Source organism: Protopterus annectens, chromosome 3.part0 (genome assembly GCF_019279795.1).
Source record: "Protopterus annectens isolate FY-2018-M chromosome 3.part0, PAN1.0, whole genome shotgun sequence".
NCBI lineage: Eukaryota > Metazoa > Chordata > Ceratodontiformes > Protopteridae > Protopterus > Protopterus annectens.
In genome coordinates this window covers 1,716,058,669-1,716,082,211 of record NC_056731.1, presented here as the reverse complement: position 1 = coordinate 1,716,082,211, position 23,543 = coordinate 1,716,058,669, and the positions used below count along the sequence as shown (strand labels likewise).

Here is a 23,543-nt window from a genome sequence, read left to right as displayed (position 1 = left end):
CCTGTGTTACATATTTATTACATTTTCCTGCTGTTTGTTGCAAAAAAGAAAAAAAAAAATTATCCTTGTCTCCTGTCTTTCCTGACCTAGAGTAGTCCAAATACAGGCTTTGCTGTATTCTGGACTTTTGGAAAGTTCCTGTGTTGCCCACTTCCTTTCTTGGATAAAGGGAGGCTTCTTTGTTCACCAGTGGCAGTGGGAAGCTTAGAGCAGCCTATCTATCCCTGGAGAAGTGTTCCCAGGACAAGAATCTGGTAGTCTTTTGACCGTTTTGGGCCAATTTCTAGCTCTTTCAAGTCCCCCCTGTATAAAACCCGCTTTAGCGCGGCTTTGCACAATTTTGCGCATAGGGCAGCATCGGGCAACGCCGCTTAATTGGGTTTAAACCATTCTCGGCTCCACAAAGTTTGCTCTTCACTTTTTCCCTTAGAACTGATCTAGTTATAAACACCCTGTTCCTACTCTAAAGCCTGGCACTTGCTCACTAAAGCAATTATATAAGTCAGCACTAAAAAAATTAAAAGCACTATACCCTCACAAACTCCTCTTGAGTACCTTGTTCCCCATTGGCCCTTTTTTCAATTATAAAGGAATTCCCAATACTATTCTAGCATGTCCAAAGGTCAGTTGTCAATCTCCTCTCCAGTCCAGCTGGTGAATCTGGGAATCTTGAGGCAATGTTACAACTGCCTCATGCATACAGACAACCCTCTCCTCCTCCCAACAAATTCCAACACATGTGAGAGATGCAACCATATAGCCAAACCGGAGGCTAAGCTCTCTCAACTCAGTACTGGCGTAACCAGTCAGGAGGAGAAAGAAACCACACTCACTACAATTCCAGTCTCACATAGACCTACCACGACAGCAAACCAAACACATAAGCACACAAAAACATACTCGGAGGCTCTAAATAAAAATCTGCCTAAGCAACAGAGACCTCCAAAGCAAACACCCAAGCAACCACTACCCCAAAAGAAAACACATGCAATACATAGCTCACAAAGCCAGTGTGCCGAACAGTCACACCCCTTAAGGCTAAACAACACACCTGATACACTTGTAATAGGTGACTCTATCGTCAGGCACACTGACGTCCCGCTCACCAGGCTGAACAAGGAGAAGGTCATGGTGAGCTGCCTGTCGGGCGCTAGGATCCGCCACATAACACAAGCACTCAGGTCACTCCAAGGCAAGTACAAATATGACTCAGTCATTGTCCATGCTGGTGTGAATGACCTGAGACGTACCTCCCTGGACTACATGAAAAGAGACATAGAGGAGCTCTCTGAGCATGTAGCCCAGGCCGGTATGACCCTGACCTTGAGTAGCATCTTACCCTCACCAAGAATGATGCCACAATATGAAGACAAGATGATCAATTTCAACAACTGGCTTAAGTATTGGTGTCATTCAAAGGGGATCCAATGCCTGTCAGCCTGGGATGACATGCTCGACAAGCCACGATGCTTCGCTAGGGACGGCTTGCACCTGTCACCCCTGGGCTTTCGGATATTGGCAAAGGCTCTTGCCAGTCCCATAGTGCCTTTTTTAGGCAAGGCTCAAAAGACAAACCCACCTCCATAGGTATCACAAGGGATAAGAAACTAAGAGTAATGCTACTCAATGCCAGAAGTCTAAACCTCAAGATGCACGCACTCAAAACTCTCCTTAGCATGGAGAACATTGATATCTGTGCAGTAACAGAAACCTGGTTCAAGGCTCCTGAGAGCACCCCAGCACTACCAGGTTATACCTCATACCATGTTTTTCTGCCCCAAAACTTGGACCGAACCACAAAATTCATCACAATATTCGTCAAAGATACCCACACCTCCAGGTTGGTGGCACAGCAAGAAGCATCAGAGACTATCCATGTGCAACTAACAGTGGGTAAAACTGCCTTCCAGTTTATAGCCTGCTCCAGACCACCCTCCCAAACCCAGGAACCCCACTTGGCCTTACTGAGAACACTGGAAAATATGAAGGTCTCTCCAAACACCATTATATTGGGCGACTTCAACTACCCAAACATAGACTGGGAGCATTACTCTAGCTCCAACACCCTAACCCAAAGGTTCCTAGAATTTATAAACTCAAATGCTATGGAACAACTTGTTACCACTCCCACAAGAGGGGAAAACATACTGGACCTGATCATCACCAACATCAGGACTCTATGCTCCAGACCAGAAGTGTATCCCTCACTGGTAAGATCAGACCATAAACTAATCTCACTAGATATTCACATCCCGACCCCAGCCCCTGCCCAGAAAACCACAGTGAAAAACTTCTCTAAAGCAAATTTCACACTCCTCAAAACCGAGGTGGAATCCTTCAAAGCCCCCGGGCCTGTGGAAAATACGGCCCAGACCGCAGAACCCTTTATAAACGCATTCTATGAACACCTTCAGGAATGCATGGATCATGCACTCCCAAACAAAACCAAGACCCAATCCTCCAAAGGCAGGCGTCCTGTCTGGTGGAACCTGGCCATAAACAAACTATACAATAGAAGGAGGAAGCTACTACATGATAGAGCAAAATCCCAAAAAGGGAAGGCATCTCTGATCAGTATTAGCAAAAAACTACGGGCACTCATAAAATCGTCTAAGGCCAGCTTCAAGAGAAAAATTGCACAGGACACTAAGGATAATCACAAGGCTTTCTTTAGTTATGTTAGGAACCTGGGTGGGAATTCCCAGATATGCTCAGAATTAGTCCAAAATGACAAAAAATACACCGAACCCACAGACATTGCCAACATCCTAGCTGACAGGTTCAGCGCAAACATCTCCCCCCCTTCCCCACCAAAAGGGCAAATATCTATCCCAGCAGAGTGCTGCCCCCCCCCCTCCTGACATCTCAGATGCTCAGGTAAGAGCCGCCCTCTCCAAAGCAAAAAAAACAGCATCAATGGGACCAGACGGTGTCCCGGGCCGAGTCCTACATGAACTTCAAGAGGAACTAAACCCAAACATAAAACTACTGTTCAATCTCAGCCTTACTACAGGATATGTACCCAAAGAGTGGCGTACAGCAACAGTGGTCCCTCTCCACAAAGGTGGTGCATCAACGGATCCTGGAAACTATCACCCCATAAGCCTGACTAGCTTGGTCTGCAAAGCTATGGAAAGGATCATCATGGACCTCATAAATAAAGATATTGGGGACCTACAGACACTGGATCCTACCCAATTCAGCTTTGTTAAGGGCATATCCTGCCTCTTAAACCTGGTCGATTTCTTTGAAACGGTCACCAAGGCCATTGATGAGGGGAAGGTGGTCCACACAGCCTACCTGGACCTCGCAAAAGCCTTCGATACAATACCCCACTCGGGCATTATAGATAAGCTCACCAGCTTAAATATAAACCCCTATGTCACTAGATGGGTTGCAAACTGGCTCAAGGACAGAACCCACATGGTTAGAATTGCTGGAGCCATGTCAGATTCCAAACCAGTTACAAGTGGCGTCCCACAAGGCTCAGTCCTGGGACCTCTCTTGTTCGGTATATATTTCTCGGAGGTACAGGCCAACACGGAAGGAATGTGGCTGACCAAGTTTGCAGATGACTGCAAACTGGGCGCCATAATCGACTCTCCAGCTGACACAAGCATCCTACAAAAGAGCCTCATAGAAACAGACAACTGGTGCCAGAGCCATGGCTTCAAGCTAAACACCAAAAAGTGTATAGTCATCCCCTTTGGCAAAAACAAAGTGCCCACAAATTACCACATAGATGGTAATCCATTAAGTACGGAAGAAGTAATTAGGGACCTGGGGTCCCAAGTTGATAGCAATCTCTCATTCGACAACCACGTGGCCAAAGTGGTTAGAAAAACATTTTATATAGCCCACCTAATCATGAAGGGATTCCCATCTAGATCAGGGGAGGTCATCGTGCCTCTTTACTCACCCCTCATCAGGCCCATAATTGAGTACAATGCCCCTTTTGGGATGTACCTTACCAGACACCTGCAGCAACTGGAAAGACCCCAAAAGTACCTCACCAAGAGGATCAAAGGGGTCAAACAGATGCCATATGCTGCCCGGTTAAAGAAACTCCAGCTCTACTCAGTGGCATACCACCTGCTCAGAGGCGATCTGTGCCTGACGTATAAAGCCATGTCCAACCCGGAATTAATGGACATGCTGCACCTCAGAAAATCCAACTCCCATCGAGCTACGCGCTCGAGAGACTTGAACCTCAGCAGTGAAATAAATAGGACATGCTGGAGGGACCGATTCATAACCCAGAGGCTCCCTTCACTCTGGAATAAAATCCCAGTCCAGGTTAGGCAGAGTCCCTCATTGACTCTCTTCAAGAGGAATCTTGATGAGTGGATGGAACCTCGAAAAACGGCATAGCAAAATTCATTTTAAAATGGGTGGTGAAAGCCAAACACACTCTGGCTGGGCTTGTAAATGCCCTAGGGCAGATAGCCTAGTATGAACCTATGGGGCAACTACCACAACTTTCCTAAAAGGAGTCCTTACACAGGCCACATTAGAGGTAACCACATGGAACTACGTGCACACCTTTACAAAATACTATAATCTTGGCAATGTCTCCAGATGTGGAGCAGTTTTTTTCTACTGCCATCCTCATACAAATGACCCACCACCCATCTTTTAGCTTTGGGAGCCTTCCCAGGAATTAGTACTGCAACACTGATTGATGTTCTAGTAGATAAGTATTGCCATGCATACTCCCAGCCTCCATCCCTTCTGTCTGCTGACCACTGTTTCCTTTTTGCTAGGTGCAAGAGGTAGAATTTTGTTTTCCTGCAGATAGTCCTCTTATCTCCATCATCCATTCTCTACCTCCTATGTGTTTCCCTCCATCTTACTTAAATTCAGACAACTGGGGAGGTCATGCTGTCCTCAGACATCAGAATGCTCATTCAGTACTTAAAAAGTTCTGAAGTGGTGCCGATAAATACCTTTCTTAAACCTCGATGTCCAGATGTCTGTCTTCGGACCTCCATCGGCTAGGAGTGATGCAAAGACTTTGGATATCAGGCCAGTCACAGGCAGCATGGCAGGAAGATGAAGAATCAGTACTGCAACATTGATCTACTCGAACTTTTACAGCTATGGTAAGTGGGCACAACTATACTGTCTTTAGGGTATTGACAGAGTGTGAGCAGAAAACTGTTTGTTTTCACTTGTTTAGATCCCCGAAGAGTCTGTAACATCAGAAGTAGGAAAGGACGTATGCCAAGTCTGCTGTGTTTTTGACTCTTTACCAGGTGTTTATTTATTTATTTATTTATTGAAGTGGGTGGAGTGGATCCAGGTTGTTAGGCTGACACAATGGGCATCTATAAGGTCCCTTTCAGAGCAGGTGAAGATTGGACTCCCATTGGAGGGGTCTGGCATAAATTCAGTTACCAGGCTTTAAATTGTGATAGTACTGAATACCAGATTTAGTAAGAGGTTCTTTGGTTCTGTGATAAATGTCTATAAAACAGAAACAAGTTTTGAGCAGTTTAACAAAAAAGTGTCATCAGTTAAAGTTTTTCATGAAGATAGAGTCTGAGTTCCATGCATGGTCACTGAAACCAAAGTTAAAGCATCCAAGCATCCAGCCATACAAGTTTTTTTTCTTGTCATTTGTTGCATCAGCCTGGAATATTGTTTATGGTGAGGTTAGTGCAATAGCAGTTTTACATTAAAGCACTTTTTATCATTTTTATTTGTCTAGTAGAGTAGGTACCTTAATCACTGTTACTAACACATTGCACCCAAACCTGGGAGCAGATTTTCTTAACATTTTAACTGCACTCTGGCAGTTACTGCAGAGGATTAAGACTGAGCTGTTAACTTGCTGCTTCTGCTTCCTATATCCAAGTACGGGTTTGATTCTTTCCACCTCCATTTGCCTACTGTGTTACTTGAGGTGGATTTTAAAGATCCCATAGCACTTATTCTTTAGACGCAGGGAAATGCTTGTTATAGAAAAATAATTATATGTTCAACAGTATTCATTCAGCTATCATTGACACATATGTAATTGCTAACATTTACCTGTCAAAGAAATACAGAGATCAGCCGTGCAAATGCTCTTTCAAGCATAAAGCATTAAAAAAAGCTGTTAGATTGTTTTTGTGGGGACCAGAGGGCTGCCACTGACTCCCAAGATACCTGAACATATATGACCTGTAACACATCCTTGGATGGAGTGTTGTCATTTCCCTCTGTCTCAATTAATCGGTATATCAGCTTCAACTGGATTCATTGCCAGCAACTCTTATTTGGAACCAAGGCATAGACTCCTCTTCCCTTCCCATAACTCATATCTCCCCTTACAGTTCCTTAGATCTCATTTATCACTTGAACTAGTCAGAAGTGGTCTATGTCCTCACTCAGATCTGCCTCAATTCTGTCTGGTTTCTGCAGTACACAGTCCACATCATTCTATTTGTTTGGATCAGCTAGTTACAATGAGCCTCTACAGAGCACAGGAGACAAGCTTCACTCTTCTGTTTCTTCCCCAGATCGAACCCTGCTGTGGAAGAACACAGAAAGCACTAATGCAAAAATAGGTGTTTAGACTTCCCACAGAAGTCTGTGATTAATGAAACTGACTTCAAGTGAAGGGGAAGGTTCCCCAAGGTTCTCCACTGGAAGACATCTGCTTTGGGGACATCCTGGAATTTCTTCTGCAAAAGGGGAGCTGGTCCACAGATGCCCCTTCCCAGGAGAAATTGGTGTTCCTTAGTGCTTTTGGAGTCCTCCCAGCTAATGAGCTAATTGACTTGGTGTCCCAGCAGCTGTGGAAGGAGTCATATGTAGTGGAGTCCATACTTCTGAAGCTCAGCAAGATTTTAGCTTCACCCTAAGATAGGCCTCACTGGAGCAAGGGGCCTCCAGTAGTTGCCCACAGAGGTGGTGGTGGCCATTAAGGAAGAGCTGTGGTGGTGGCCATTAAGGAATAACTCTCAGACAGACTTGGAATGCGAATGTATGCTTCAATGACATTTGCCTTACATGTGATTAATTATCTTGCATACCTGACAAAGTTTCAGAAGGACTTCGTCAAAGAACTCTTCAAGTCCCTTTCAGGTGCTATGACAGTATAGTCTCAAAAATTGGCAGATTCACACTTGGCAACCTTACTGTCCATTACAAATATTTCTAACTGGCTTTTGTCCAATGCGATTGATGGCACATCTAGAACAGCAGGCATCGGCTTTGCCATACACTGACATGTCTGGATTGCTTCTCTGTGATTTTGTAGAGAACTTCAAAATGTCCTTTTTGAATGCCCCTGTGATGGATCCACTTTTTTTGGGCCCAGATTTAAAGACACACTCACCAGGAATGAGCAGGATGTCAAAACGCTGTCTGCAGTTGGCTTATGTTTTTCTACCCCTCAAAGGACCTTTTCCCAGAATCAAAAAGGTGGAAAGAGTCTATGGTTCTGTAAGCTTCAGTGTTTTGTACAGGACACTCCTGGATACAGATGCCCCAGTGGCAAAGGTGGAAAAACAACAGGTGTTGCCCTAAACGCAAAGGTGATCCTCAGAACCAGGGGTTTCGATGCCCATTTGCTGGTAAAACCCTTCCAGCTCTCCTAAAAGGTTGCCCAACTGTTGCACTTTGGAGGTAGTTGGGGAGATTCTAATCTCTGCACCTTCATGCCTGGTTGCCCATCACATCTGATTCATGGGTGCTGGTAGTAATAACCAGAGTCTACGCCATTCCTTTTCTTTCTCGGCAAAACTGTCATACAGAAACCTTCCCAAGGTACCACCCCACAGAGGAAGGAGTTAGCACAGGAAACGTAAAGTTGCAAAAAACTAGTGAGTCATCCTGGAATATCCCACCAGAGTAGCAGCAAGGGTCATGAGTCTACTCAAGATTCTTTTTGTTTCCAAAGAAAAATGGGGACCTCAATCTCATTGTGGACCTCAGTCACTTAAACCAGTTTGTGAAACAGGCAACATTCTAGCCGGACACTTTTCAGCCCATTTTACTTTTCTGATGAAGGATGACTGGATGTGCTTAGTGGACCTTCGGGAAGCCTACTATCACATCAAAATAGAAAGGCTGTCAAAGAGGTTCCTTTGCTTTTGGCTGGGAAACAGTCACTTTCAATTCAGAGCACTGTCCTTCAGACTCACCACAGCTCCCAGGGTGTAGCAGCACATTTCCAACTGCAGGAGTTCTGGGTGTTCCCATATTTAAATGAATGTCTTATAATTGATGCCACAAAAGATCTGCCAATTCAAGCCAGGGATTCTTGCTTCAATTATGCTATCATCTGGGAATCTTGATCAACATGGAGAAGTCCAAATTAATACCAGTCCAGACTGTAGAGTTCATAGGATGCCACCTGGACACCACCGTGCAGACAGCCAGATTTCCAGAATCAAGGTTAGCCACCTTGTGCCAGCAGACTTTCTTGGTCCCATCTGAACAAAATCTCAAGGTAAGATCCATACTATTTCTTTTGGACTCTATAGCAACATCTATTACCTTTATCCCTCATTCGAGATTCCACATGAGTGTTACAGTGGACTTTGTCAGTAGTGGTCCATCATGCACCATCCTTTGAGATTTCTGGTCAGACTGATGATAATCTGCAAGCAACATATTCAGTGGTGGTCAAATTCTCCTCTGATCTCTTTAGGTCATCCTTTTGTTCTCTCTCTCAGGAGCCACTGTAACCACAGATGCTTCCCTTCTGGGGTGGGGGGCATTTTGTGAGGAAAGACTGACCAAGGTACATGATTATTGATGGAGGCCAATCATCACATCAGTGCTTTGAAGATGAGGGCAGTCCTGCTAGCTTTCCAGGCCTTCCAGGGCCCCCCCTCCCCATGGGTGTGATCACTCTCCAGACAAGACAGTATGTCTGTAGTCTTGTGCATCAACAAACAAGGAGGAATCCAATCGTACTGTTTATGTTGGGAGGCTATAATGTTTTGGCAATGGGTGATGTATTCCCATTGCTTACTTATTGCATCACATATCCCTGGGAAATCATATATTGGCAGGCAAGTTGATGTCCATTCTTCTGCAGCACAAGTGGTCTCTCACTCAGACAGTGGTTTCCATGAATTTAAGGCACTGGGGCTATTCTTGCTGTGATCTGTTTGCAACCCGTGGACAGCACCAAATGCAGCACCTACTTTGCCCTGATTTTGTATGAGAGGCGGTCCCCGAGGAAGTCTGTGGTCCACACTTGGCCCCTCAATCTCATTTACTCTTATCCTCTGATTCCTGTTATAACTAAATTTCTGCAGAAAGTGGCCTGGTGCAGGGTGAAGGTGATTCTCATCATCCCCTTTTGGGCTTGATAGATATGGTTCCCTTTCTTGTGGTCCCATCTGGTGTACCCTCCCTGGGTGCTGGATTCTCTTCCAGATTTGATCTCTCACCCATCCAGGAAGCATCACGTGGACATCAAATGCCTTAAATTGACCAGTTTCTTCACTTCCAGTGATGGCCACAAGTTCCAGGTTTTCATCCAGTGTGATTCACTTCCTTTTATTAGTGTGAGTCACATCTTGTCATCATCTCAAGTGCCTTCCACATAGTTCTTTAAACTTTCTGGATGGAAGATATTTCCCTCTGGGCCTCTTCCAAGGGTCGAGATCCTTTTTTGTCCCCTTTGCCAGATCTTTTTCATACAAAAGCTAGCTAGTCCACCATCAAAGTCCAGTTGGCAGCTAACTTGAATTTTCATGTTGATGAAGGCCATATACCTATTGCTTCCTTAAAATTGTCTAAGGCATTTTTGTGGGGAAAGTTTTTCTTACATCCTCCACTTAGGGCTCCTGTTCCACCTTCAGATATTACTGTTTTACTCCGTGCCTTGGCAAAAAATCCCCTTTTGAACCTGCAGGTACTATGGAAATGAAATTCCTTTCTAGGAAAACATTTTGGTGGTGTCTACCTAAACAAGGAGAATTTCAGAACTGCAAGCCTTGTGCAAACCACTATAACTTGTCTTTCACAAAGTCTCTCCCTCTCTCTGCCTCTTTCTCTTTCTGTCGCTGAATGAATGTTGACTTTCTTTCCAAATGTGCTTCTGGCTCTGCCTTGAATCAGGCTGTTAATCTCCTGGTGTTCTTCCCCAACTGATCAAGCAGCGGCGAATACATATTACATTGCTGTTTACACCATACCAAGGAATTCAGAAAATCTGACCAACTTTTTCTCTCCTTTTATAAAGCTAAATTAGGAGCCAGCATTTCCGAAGTTAGGTTGACCAGGTGGTTGTCTGATTTGCATTGTTTTGTCTATAGAGCCAAGGGACTGCCCCTACCTAAAGCTCATTCAGCAGTGGAAAACTCTACACCTTTCTTTTCAGAGTCCTTAATAATGATATTTGTACTATGGCTACTTGGGCTGCAGTACACACATTTCTCTCTCATTAAGAGGTGGACCTGCATCTAAGTCTTGGGCTTTGTTTAGCTCCACTGTCCTTTGAAACATCATTCCACGAGTCCACCCAGGGTTTGCGGTAGCTGGAGACCCTGTCTTAATAGCTGAGACAGAAGGAAAATACATCATCGGATACAAAAGTTAGGTATTTAACATAATGCTAGAGATATGTTGTCTTTTTCCATACATATCAACCTTCCGTCCCTCCATCTGCCTGCCAAATTGACATTATTTTGGGCTCTCAAGTGACCATACCAGACTTTTCTGGAGGCTTGTCTTACCTAGAGTCCTTCACTGTTTTATTGCCATTCCAGCCTTTTCTGCTTGTGTAGTATAGGTGGAGTATTCTGTATAAGCAGGCAAACTCTATGGAATTATGGATGGGAGAGGAGCCTGAGCCTTTCATCCAAAAGTCTGAGAGTTGCCAGCATTGGATCAAGTCAGATATATCCAGTAGTTGAGACAGATAGAAGAAGACAACATAGATCTAGTGTTACGATAAGTACATAACTTTCGTTTTTCACACAGGTGATTTTTCAGAATTGCATTCAGCTGGCCCATTCAATGTGTTCCTTTCAAAGAGGCCCCTGAGGTCCAGACCATGATAGCATATGCCTCATACATGGCCTGGAGAACCCATTCATTCAAAGTAAGGGTTCAGGATACATAACAACCCAATCATGAGGCTCCTCAACATCAAAAAGTCGATGGAAGTCATTCAGATACTGAAGGCCTTCAAGTTAGTCTAGAAGGCAGGAATCCTGCACCTTATTACAGTCAACACTACTGTATTATGGTACATAAACAGGGGAATATGCTGTCTTACTATATTTGCAGAGTAGCAGTGCAGGTGTGGGTCATAGCATTGAAATCAAGTATGATCCCCAGGGCATCGTGTATTCCATTCTGATAAAATATTCCAATAGATCACGTAAGCATGACAGGAGCAATAGATGTTAAACAAAGACCAATTTCTTGGCCCAGGTTGCAGGTAGGTTATATCAGAAATAAGCCTATCTGCTTCTTTAAGCAACAGACAACTGTGGAAATTTTGCTCCAGAGCACACTACAAGGTTGTCTTGGGCAGTGGATGCCTTACTCAACTGAATGGGTCTGTTTACGTGTGCTTATCCTGCACTTCCTGTAATTTCTAGGATGATTCAAAAACTGAAAGAGAGAAGGCAAAAATACTTCTAACTACATCTTTTTGGCCAAGACAATATTGGTTCTCCCTGCTGCTGTTAATGATAGTAGACACACCAGTAGCTCTACTTCTTCAGGTTTCACTCGTTGACTCAGTCATTTGGGACACTGGAACACCCAAACCTGGACATTCTGAAATTGAAAGAGTGAACAATCTGATCTTGCTACATTTTTGGCACTCTTTTTCTGAGGATGTGCTAAAGATCTTGAGGGAAGCTGAATGTCCTGGCACACTAGGAAGTGCAGCATAAGGGGGAATACTTTAATCCTGAGTGGGTCATCCTTTGGATGAGGTGTTAAACCAAGGCTCCATCTGCATTAGATAATGGTACCTTATGTAAATAAAAAAGATCCCACAGCACTTATCAAAAAGAGTAGTGGAAGTTCCCTGGTGTCTTGGCCAGTTTTCCCTGTAGTCAGAATGAATATCACCTTGGCTTCCATGAAAAGAGGTCATTGGCCAAACCCAGTCAACAAAGTGTAGATAGATAAAATTTCCATTTTGCACTTAACCCAACAGTCTGTGTTCAGGGCTAATAAATACATTAGTGGTAAGTTGGAAAGAATGAAAATTACTTGTCATTCAAACCTAATAAGGTAACTTAAAACTCAGTACAAGTAAATGAATAAGGTATTTTTAAATTCAGTGCATATGAACGCAGAGTACTAAATCTGGAAAACTCGACCCCAGGAGAAAAGTATATATTGGAAGTAGTTGCAGCAGTTGGTGCTGACAGGAATCCATGAAGTTAAATTTAACATTTGTGGACTGGGTGGTTTGATGCAAAATGGATCATTTCTTAACCCAAGTAAAGTATAGAAATGCTACTTCAGCTGAAAAACATTCCACAAAGAAGCAGTCAGTATAAGGTCATTTTTATGCATATTTCCATATTATGACACTATTACAACATGTACTTTTCTGTCATTACTGCTTTAATCTGTAGTATGATAGTTGTAAGTAACATGTTAAAGTAAACCAAGGAAGCACTATAGGAAAGCAGCTAGGCTACTGGCATGCATAAGAATTCTCATTAGTAGAAAACGGGAAAATTGTATTCCTTTGTTTAGATAATTATAGAGATTCGATCTGGTTTACTGCATTCATTTCTATAGACCGTCATTTGTTAAAGGACATAGGCATAGTCAATGTATTTCAAATGAATGCAAAAAACCTATTGCAAGTTCTGCACCAAAGTCACATGAAGACAGGCAAGAATGACTTCAGTTGTGTATGCTCTTGGGGGGAAAAATATGGCTGAAACTTTTATGCATCTTGATGGAAGTCCTTCTGTTTCAGGACTAGAACTGCACATGAACTAAACACCACCATTTGGTAACAGCGTGTTAAGCACTTAGAGCGTATATTATTTATTAGTTTAGAAAGCAGTAGAAAGGAAAGTGTTTTGCCTGGCAGAGTATACAGTTTATGTAGCGAGTAGGTGATGCAAGGACTTGGTAAGCCATGTTATCCTTTTACATTACCTGAATTTAGGTACATTTTATTTTGTGTAGGTACAGTCCAGATGTTGTGTTCTTGCAAGAAGTCATTCCACCATACTTAATCTACCTTCAAAAAAGAGCAGTCAGCTACAACATCATTCCAGGTAATGAATTTTCAGCTAACTTGTAGCTGGTAATGTTACTATGCATTTTTATAAGAAGCATCTATACATTTCTCTGTCCATGAGCTCCAGTCTTCACATCATCCATGGACTGTCTTTAGGCTAACTTTATTTTTTAGAAGTTGTAGTTAAGGTTCTTAAAACTTAAAGGATATCTTTATCAGTACACATGACGTACTTTCATACATATGAAGTTGGTAAACAGTTTCTTCAGATATTTTCATGAGTTTAATTCCTTCATCTGCTTTGGCATTCATTCTAAGGGGAAGATGGTGTGTAGTTGAGATAATTTTCTCATTTGTGTATCTTTATGTCAGTGTGAATTCCCAAGCTGTTTGTTAAAACATGTTTATTAAACATGACATTTTTTAAACTGACAGTAACTACATAAAGAATAATAGAAAAGAAAAGCCATACTGACATCTCCTTTATTTTTATTCAGTATACATTGTAACAATTTCTTTTCATTCCAGCATTACATAAGTTGCTCAATTCCTGCCTTCCCTTAAATTTCACTCCTCCTCTTGAATGCTGTTCTGCATGTATTGTTTCCACAAATTAAATCTCTGTGTAATTTGCTCCTTGCCTTTTATAAACATTCCAAATCCAGTTCTTGCATCTCCTTCACAATATTCAGTACTTCTGTTACACTTGGTTTAGATTTTGATTTCCATTTTCTAGTAACTGCATTTTTTGCAGCCAGTAATGTTAAACTTACTAAGGCCTTACTTTGTCTAACCAAATCAGATCGGGTCTACTTCATTGCATTGAAGTTTCATAACTTGAAATTCATAACAGAGACCATAACATAGAAAATTCAAAACACTGAAAACCCAAAACATTGAAAACTCAGAACTTTGAAAGTGTGCTTCATAATATTGAAAACTACATTGCACAAGTAAAAAAGATCCCCTCCACCTACACCACCTTACTAACAAACACATTTTCTACCACATTTCTGCAGGGGGGCAAGCCTCCCTGCACCCCCCATACCTCCCATAAATTAAATATACCAACACCAAGATCGCACTACAGTGGAAAAAAGTTAATTTCCTAACCTCTTGGAGTTGGTATATTTAATTTATGGGGGTGCAAGGCAGCTTTGCCCCCCTGCAGAAACATAGTAGAAAGTGTGTTTATTAGGTGTTGTTATAGGTGAAGGGGTGTTATTTACATGTGCATTGGTTTTCAGTTTTGTGAAGCACACTTTCAGTGTTCTGAGTTTTCCGTGTTTTGGGATTTAGATGTTTTGTTTTCAATGTTATGAAATTCAGCATTATGAAATTTAAGTGTTATGAAGTAGACCCATCAGATCCTACATCCTAGCTCAAAAGAATCAGTTCCTTAGTTGCAACCATCTGCTCTCCCAATAATTCTGGCAAAGTATTCTATAGGGAATTTAAACCTGCCATCCCGTTATATTCCCACAAACATGTTCTAAATTGCCACTGTCCTTTCTACCACACCTTCAGCAGTTGCTGTCTACCTGAGGAAATTTTACTGAAGTCTGCTTGGGGTGTAAAAGTGTCTATACAAATACATACAAGAAAAATCCTAAACCTTATGGACTTTATTGCATACTTTGGAGCCATGCAGATGTCCTCCCATTGTCCCTTTATATATTGCCTTTCCATTCTCTCTTCCCAATCTCTTCTAACCTCCTCTAATTGTTTCTTATAGTTAAAATGCAATATTTTATATGCCACACTAATTAATTCCATTTTAACAGCAATTGCTGTTCTAGACTCAACTATAAAACCACAGGAGAGGGTCTTTCATTTAACAATCCACCTTATCTCTTTTTGTTTGCCAGTGCACTGTGTTTAGTCCCTGGTAGGGAAGTTGGTCTCTAACCTGCAATCCAAACTTCTCGTTAGCCTCATCCCTCTTCATTACCTTTCCATGTCTAGTTATTTGCTCCCCAAACTGTAGTTCCTTTACCAATTTTCACCAGTAAATTCCAACCCAGTCTTGCTTTCTATATCCCTTCTTGCAGTCATTCCTATTGGTAAAATCTGCTTTCTAGATTCTGTTATTAGTTTAGTTTTTAGAATGCTTTCTGCTATAGTACTCCTTATGGTTGTCATTCTCCTCAAGGACCTACATCCAAATTTCTACTCTCCCATTACTTCTTGATCCCCCAATTTCATCTCCCTTTGCATTTTGACTTGTAATCTTTTGCTTGTGTTATGAGTAGAAGCCTTAATTACATAGTTGTAAAATATCCCTTTAAATCAAAATCATTGTCAATTGTTAAGCTTTAAATAGTCCTGTCATAGTGATTTGTACGTAATTAGAAGTTATGTACTTACCATAACGTTCCATGTGAGGTGTTCATCTCGCCATTGTTCTTACACATGGGTTCGGAGCCGAGTTGGCCGCATCGCAAAGCTCTTTATCTTAGAGAAGCTCGAGACCAGACTATATCCCATAATCCTCCCTGCTATCCCTCAGATCTAGTTTGCAAGAAACCAGACCGCTAATAGTCAACTTGGTCAAAGACCTTCACATTCACATGGCTATCGAGGAACACCTTCTGACTATAATATCTAATGCCTATGTGAGGTGAACTATATCCCACTGGGGACACAGAGCAATGAACCCAAGAAAAGGGAAGAATCCCGACCAGACTCTAATCTTACCTGTTCTTCCATAACGTGTGGGGAGGGAAAGGGAGGGAATGTAAGAACAAAGGCGAGATGAACACCTCACATGGAACGTTATGGTAAGTACATAACTTCTAAATGTGAAAGTGTTCAATCTCGCCATTTGTTCTTACACACGGGTAGCGTCCCTAGCTCCATCACCCTGGGTGACTCATGGAAGAACGTTCCTTAGCACAGTGGAACCAAAGGATGTCCTGTCCTTAGAAGCCCTGTCCACTTTATAATGAGTGATAAATGTATGAGGTTTAGCCCACGTTGCTGCTGCACAAATCATGTCCAATGGTAAGCGAGCTGCATGAGCTAAGGAAGTGGAAATGGCCCTAGTAGAATGGACCTTAGGCTTGAAAGGTAGTGGCTGATTCGAAATAGAATACATAAACCCTATACAATCAGAAAGCCATTTAGATAAGGTACGTTTCGTGACTGCCATACCCTTTTTGTTGTCTGCAAACAAAACGAACAGCTGATCTGACTTTCTATGATCTTTAGTCCTGTCCAATTAAAATCTCAGTTGCCTATGTACATCCAACTTGTGCAGCATATATTCCAATTTGTTTGAATGATTCTTGAAAAACGTGGGGAGCTCTATGGATTGGTTGATGTTTAGGGCAGAACATACCTTGGGGAGGAATGACGGGTTTGTGCACAAGGAAACCCTATCCAGGTGGAAGATCAAGTACGGTGGCCTGACTGATAATGCTTGTAATTCTGAGACTCTTCGAGCTGAAGTGACAGCAACAAGAAATAGTGTCTTCCATGACAAGAACTTTAGGAGGCAGGATGAAGCTGGTTCGAAGGGCGGTAACATCAGTTGCAACAACAAGAAGTTCAAATTCCATGGGAAAAAGGGCTCCCGAATGGGTGGACGAAGGTGGAAAGTTCCCTTCATAAAAGCCTTGCAAAGCCTGTGAGACATAATAGAAGAGCCCCCTTCACCGTTATGAAAGTTAGATATGGCCGCCAACTGTACTCTTAAGGTGGAAGTAGAGGCCCCTTCGTGAAAGAGTATTGATAAGAATTCCAGAACTTTGTCAAGTGGAGCTACCAAGGGATCTATGTGTTGACCTGACGCTCAACATACAAAGCGTTTCCATTTGCTCCTGTAAAGCTTTCTGATGGAGGCTTTATGAGAGGCAACCAGAATGTGCTGAACCGCAGGAGAGAGAAGGTCTGACCTGGCTAGACAGGGAAGCGGAGCAGCCAAGCTGTCAGTTTGAGGGATTGAAAGGATGGGTGAGGAACTCCCGACGAATGAGTCAATAGATCCGGCACTGGGTCGAGAATCCAAGGTTCCTCCCTTTGATGGGCTCGAAGAAAGGGGAACCATATCTGCCGAGGCCAGAATGGTGCTATGAGGATTATCGTCCTTTCCAGGTTCCTGGCTTTCTGTAGAAATTTGGGAATCAACGTGGCAGGCGGGAATGCATACAGGAGACCCTGGGGTCAATCGTGCACAAGAGTGTCCCTGGGAACACCCCCTGGAGGGGGTAGAAGGGCAAAGTAGCTTCTGCATTTGGCATTCAACGGGGATGCAAACAGATTGCAGCAAGGCTGGCCCCATCTGCGGAAGATCCTTTCCGCCACTTGCGGTTTGAGGGACCACTCGTGAGGTAACAGGATGACTCTGCTCAACCTGTCCGCAATGACATTGGATGACCCCGGGATGTGCGTTGCCACTAGAAAGCGACCCGTGGACTCTGCCCATTGCCAAATTCTCATGGCCTCTCTGCATAACGGGTAAGACTTGTTTCCGCCTTGTTTGTTTATGTACCAGAGCACAGACATGTTGTCCGTCTGAACTGCCACTGTTCCCAGAGATAAGAGAGCTAGGAAGTGTTGCAACGCTAGAAACACCGCCCTCAACTCCAGAACATTGATGTGCAGGTTGTACTCCAGATTAGACCATTCCCCTTGGACCGTTCTTCCCTGAAAAAGCCCCCCCCACCCTATCAGAGAAGAGTCCGTGGTTATTGTGGCCGTCGGGTTGGGTAGGACAAATGGGCGACCCATTGTGAGTTCCTGACTGTTCACCCACCATGAAAGATCTCATTTGCAAGAGTCTGTTATTAGTATCTTGTGTGATAAGGGTAGCTGCTGGAATGACCATTGCGCGAAAAGTAGCCATTGGGGGACCCTCCTGTGCAATCTGCCCATGGGAACTGCAATCAGAGACGCTGCCATCAGTCCCAGAACCTTTAACACTAGTTTGGCCGGGGCTTTCCTGTTCTGAAGAAGAAGCAGAACCTGTTCTTTGAGGGCTGATGCTCTTAGTGGAGGAAGCTTTAACAGTGTTAACCTTGTGTCTAGATCTGCCCCGATAAATGAGATGTGCTGTGAGGGTGATAAGGCAGATTTTTTGACATTGATTGAAATTCCTAAATGAGAACAAAGGTCGACTGTGTAGTCTCTGGCTTGTACAAGACGATGCTTGGTGGTGGTGGTGAGGAACCAGTCATCCAGATACGGAAACACTCGGAATCCTTGTCTTCTCAAGTGAGACGCCACTACTGCCATGCATTTGGTGAACACCCTGGGGGCTGAGGTGAGACCAAAGGGGAGAGCTCGAAACTGAAAATGACTGGCCCCCAGCCGGAAGCGCAGGTAATCTCTGGACGGCCTGGCCATTTTGATGTGGTAGTACGCGTCCTTGAGATCTATCGAGCACATCCAATCGTCCTTCTGTAAGAAGGGAAGGATCGACTGAAGCGTGACCATCCGGAACTTTTCCTTCCTTACAAAGGTGTTGAGTTTGGTGAGATCCAAAATCGGTCTCTAGTCCCCTGTCTTTTTTGGAACTAAAAAGAACCTTGAGTAAATTCCGGATCCTCTTTGGTCCGCCGGGACTGGCTGGATGACTCTTTTTTTTGAGCAGCTTTGAAATTTCTACAGCTGCTGGATCTCGCAGATGGGGTGGCACATCTGGAAATCTCTTTTGTTGAGGTGGGGTGGATGTAAAGGGAATTTTGTATCCTCTGGTTACTATGCTTTTTACCCAAGAATCCGAGGTAAGATTTAGCCAGGCCTGTGGGTATAAAGCCAAGCGACCCCCGACTGCCTCCAGAGCAGGACAGTCGGGCCTCCACTCTGGAGTGCTGGAAGGACTTCCCAGGGATGGTATCCCTGTCACCCTGATTTTGCGACCCCCTCTGCCGCCAGGGCGGCGTCTTCCATTTCTTCCCCCTCCTTTGCCTCTGGAGGGGGTATCACTCTGTGTGGCTTGGAAAGATCCCTGAGTTTTACGGAACCACATTTTTCCGCTTCGTTGCCCTTTGGGGAACGGTCTAGTTGGAGCTGAAAAACGGACCCCAACAACAGACAGGGTCTTCCCTTCTTGCTCACACCGAGTTAGAGTCTCCTTTACTTTGGGCCCAAAGAGCGTGGTACCATCAAAGGGGGCATTGGCAAAGGAAGACTTGAAGGCTTCCGCAAAGGAGCACAGCCGCATACAGGATTGTCTACGGAGAGCAATCGCTGAAGCTGCAGCTCTACTTGATCCTTCGGCTGCATATGAGATGAGCCTCATGGATGAGTTTGCTGTTGAAGTAAGGGTGTTAAGTTGTGCTGTCACCTTATCTGAGACAGCAGCATCTGTGTTACCCTGGAGAGTATCTCCCAGTTCCTTAATGATATCCCTCTGCAGTCGTGTAAAATGTGTCAAGTAATTTAGCGAACGCATGGAAAAAGTCGCTGAACTAAAAATGCGCTTCCCATATCTGTCCATAGTCCTAGAATCCTTATTAGGAGGATGAACAGAAGAGGAAGACTCAGACATTTCCTTCTTCATGGCTGCCGCCACCACCATAGCATCGACCAAAACTCCTTTAGTAAGATAGGCCTTATCTTGGGGGGCTGTGATAAATTTGTTCAGTTTACGGGGGACCGGTTCCACTGTGTCCGGTGTTTCCCACGCCCTTCGAGCAATTAAGTCCATCAATTCATCGAAGGGCGGGGTCACCCAAGAGGTAGAAGGTTGAGCCCCCAAAGCCTTCAGCAACACCGAATCGTCCTTAGTGGGGGCTAGGGACTGCCAATCACCCCTCTGTCTCAAGATCTCCAGGATGTCTGCAAATGACACATCCTCATAGGGGGACTGTGGGGACCCCTCTTCCTCATCCAAATCAGTGTCAGACGTTAGAGATTCCTGCAGGGAATCGATGTGCCTCCTCTTGCACAATCTTTTCCTCGGTACCTCATCAGAGGGGGCTTCTGGTGAGGCCTCCGAGGAACAGGGAGCACCTTCTGGGGCTGGCTGAGGCAACGGGACTCTACGCTTAGGGTGGATTGTGGAGCAGAAACAGAAAGCGGCCCTTTGGGGGAAGGAGAAGATGCCTCTGATGAAGTAGTTGTCTGTGTAGACAAAACCTTCCTCATAAGGTCGAAAGCTCCCGAGCCCCGGGCCGAGGACTCCTCCGGTTCCGAAGAACGCAGAAGCCTCCCCGACACCAGAACCGTGGGCTCCGACCCCGAGGACAGAGCCGAACCTATCTGCGCTGAGGCCCCGAGAGGGAGAGTCGGCACCAAAAAAGCGGTATGACTCTCGCCAAGGAGAGATCGTCGGCTCCACGACTCCCCTACGGGCTCCATAGGAGTCGAAGTCAATGGCACCGATCTCGCAACGGACGGATTCGGCACCGAGGGTTCCACTATCATCGGTTCGTCCTCTCCCGGCTCCGAAGACTGGATGAGTCTCGAAGGAGAATTTGTTGGAGACACAGGGAGGCCTTCCAGTTTTGACACCAATTGGGACGAAACCGCAATCAGCTTGGACAGGGCCGTGTTTTCCATTAGTTTTTGTACGACACGATCCGCATCAGTATCGGATAAAGGTCTGGAAGACCGGGTCAAAGGGGCCGAAGATGGCACCGACCGAAGAATCGACGGTGGAGGCAGCTCCAACACCGGTTCCAAGCCTGGGGCTCAGTGAAAGATAACCATTCGATGCTCGGCCCCAAGGTCTGTGGAACCGGCGAATGAATCTTGGAAGATGAGCTCGAAGCCGATGACATGGGCTCCTACATCTTTGACGTCTTCGACCCCTTCAAAGACTTAGAAACCTGGTCGGACTTCTCCAAGGCCTCCTGGAAGTCAGGCTTAAGTAAGCCCCTATCAATCAGCTTCCTGCGCCTCTCTTTCATGACCCTCCCACTAAAGGAATGACAGATGGAGCAGTCCTCCTGCAAGTGGAGAGGGTCAAGGCAGTAGACGCAGGAAGCGTGATTGTCAGTGATGGACATTTTCTGTCCACACTGACATCTCTTAAAGCCGGATTTGGCTTTCTCCGACATGGTACACAAAACAAGTCAACAACACTAAAACAGTGACTACAATAATAATATAGATACAGGAATAAAGTTAACAGTAACTATATACAATATATATATATATATATATATATATATATATATATATATATATATAAAGAACCACTACACTACAAACACTATATAAACTAACACTGGAAAAAGTCAGAGCCCTGACAAAAACAAGTAGGCCGTAGCCAAAATACCTATGTATATGTATATATATATATATATATATATATATATGTATATATATATTTAAGGGATATATATCAAAACACACACACATACTATGTACTACTCTATCTAAGGTAGATGACAAAAAATTTTTATCAAAAAATTGCTTATCTGATCGATAAACTAAATCTCTCTCTCTGGCCCGAGCTCTCCTCGGATGATCTGTTGCAGCGGCCAACTAGATCTGTGGGATAACAGGGAGGATTATGGGATATAGTCTGGTCTCGAGCTTCTCTAAGATGCAGAGCTTTGCGATGCGGCCAACTCGGAGCCGAGGATCGGCTCCGAACCCGTGTGTAAGAACAAACAGCGAGATTGAACACTTTCATATTATACATTTCCACTTCCTTTGTTTGTGAAAAACTTGAATATTTCACTATAGGATAGTACCTGCCATTTGGAACTTGCTTCCTGAGTACATTAGAAATTACTTAAATTTTAAGAATTTAGAAATAAACAAAGGGATTACATGATTTATTTCTACAAATTATTATTAATGCACATGTAATTTTATCCATTTTCATACTGCTTTGTTTGTGTTTGACTGTTAAATTGAATCCCAGTTTTCCTCCGATATCAAGGATCTGTTTTTGTATAGTTATTGTGATTTTCATACTGACAGACTAATTTGATGACTGAGACTGTATGCTACAAGAGCTCTTAATTAAAACTATGTGCAACTACTTTGCAGATACTTCTGATATGACTTGCATCTTTAGAATAGTTGTGTATTATGCATGAATGCATCTCGTGTGTGTTTTGTGTGTGTTGCATGTGTTATATGTGTGTGTAAGTTGCATGTGTTAATGTATTGTTCTGACTCTACTTCCTGTGTTTGTTAATTGATTATAGCATGTTGTATATTTCTGTGTTGTTTGTGCTTCTGGCCTGGGTTGTAGTTGAAAAGTGCCCATGAATCAGTCCACTCAACTGTTTATTAGATGTAAAGTTAATAAAGCCTTAACTGCAGCTTCCATTTGAAATCCTGTACCATCAGTTGTAAAGTAACAGTGCCCTTTCCAAAGTTGATCACACTTTTTTGTAATATATAGTGTTGCGGTTCTTTTGTATAAATTTGTTTCAAGTCTTATACTGGAATCCTTCACTTTTTCTTTTCTGTTTATTAAAGTGTGAAGTCATCAAGATAAAAAACCTGCAGGCTGTGTATTTTACATATCATGTCTTGGATAAAAAGATAAAACAGATCCCAGTCCTGACCACAGTGGACTGGAACATCACTACATTCCACCAGAATTCCTTTTGCTTGTGCTTGTGCTATCCCCTCCCCATTATTCATAAAGTGTTGTAGTTATTTATAGTTTGTGATATAACTGAGTCGTACAACATGTCGACTAGTAACCTGTAAAGTAATCTCTCTGATGCCTTATTCATGTTGTTTAGACTGGTAGAACTTGTATTCCTTTTTAAAAGTATAGCCTTAATTATGTAGTCAAAAATTGAGTTTGTAGTTCACAGTGGCTTTGTCTTACCACTGTAATGTCTAGTATCTGTGAAATCAGTCATTAATTCTGCTTCTGGGGGCTATCCTTCCTGGATGCAGAATTGAGTTAATCCTTTCCTTTGTTCCAGTAAAACATGTTTATCGCTTGGGGGTGTATATGTCCGTCACCACACTAGAAGCTTATGTACAATGCAGTGCAGTCTGTGAGCTTACTTCTTCTTCTTTTCTGATCTTTGAACTGTTCATATGTCACTACTGACTTGTATCTTAGAAAAATTCTCACATTCCACCCTTAAAGCACAAAAGTCTAAAATTTTTAGCAACCATGTAGCATTCCAAGACTTACAGCAGTATTGTCAATCCTGTCCAGCAAGGGAGCCAGATGTAGAGCAATTCATTAAGTACCACCAAAGTTAGCCCAGTTGCTTGTAAGTACATGAGTGAAGAACCCTTGGTCTGTCTTTCCAGCCACTGAATATCAGAGTGCGCCCTGAATAGACGTTTATGGGAAGTCCCCACTGGCAGCCACAGGGCTTTGCCAGCGTATCATCATAAGGTTAAGGAATGGGAGGAGGTAGTCTTTTGAGGAAGCCCTGTCTTCTTCTTCTTCCCCGTCGAGGAAGAAAAAATCTTCGGCTCCGACCAGCCC

At 43.6% G+C, this 23,543-nt stretch overlaps 1 protein-coding gene across 2 annotated transcripts in view; it reads left to right on the top strand.

Annotated features, from left to right (window-relative positions):
• Positions 1-23,543, top strand: part of TDP2 (tyrosyl-DNA phosphodiesterase 2) — a 594,646-nt gene that overhangs the window by 333,032 nt on the left and 238,071 nt on the right. For both annotated transcript variants that reach the window (XM_044065748.1, XM_044065749.1), the window contains one exon: positions 13,120-13,211. In XM_044065748.1, coding sequence (XP_043921683.1) covers positions 13,120-13,211 — 92 coding nt within the window. The remainder of the gene's footprint in view (positions 1-13,119; positions 13,212-23,543) is intronic.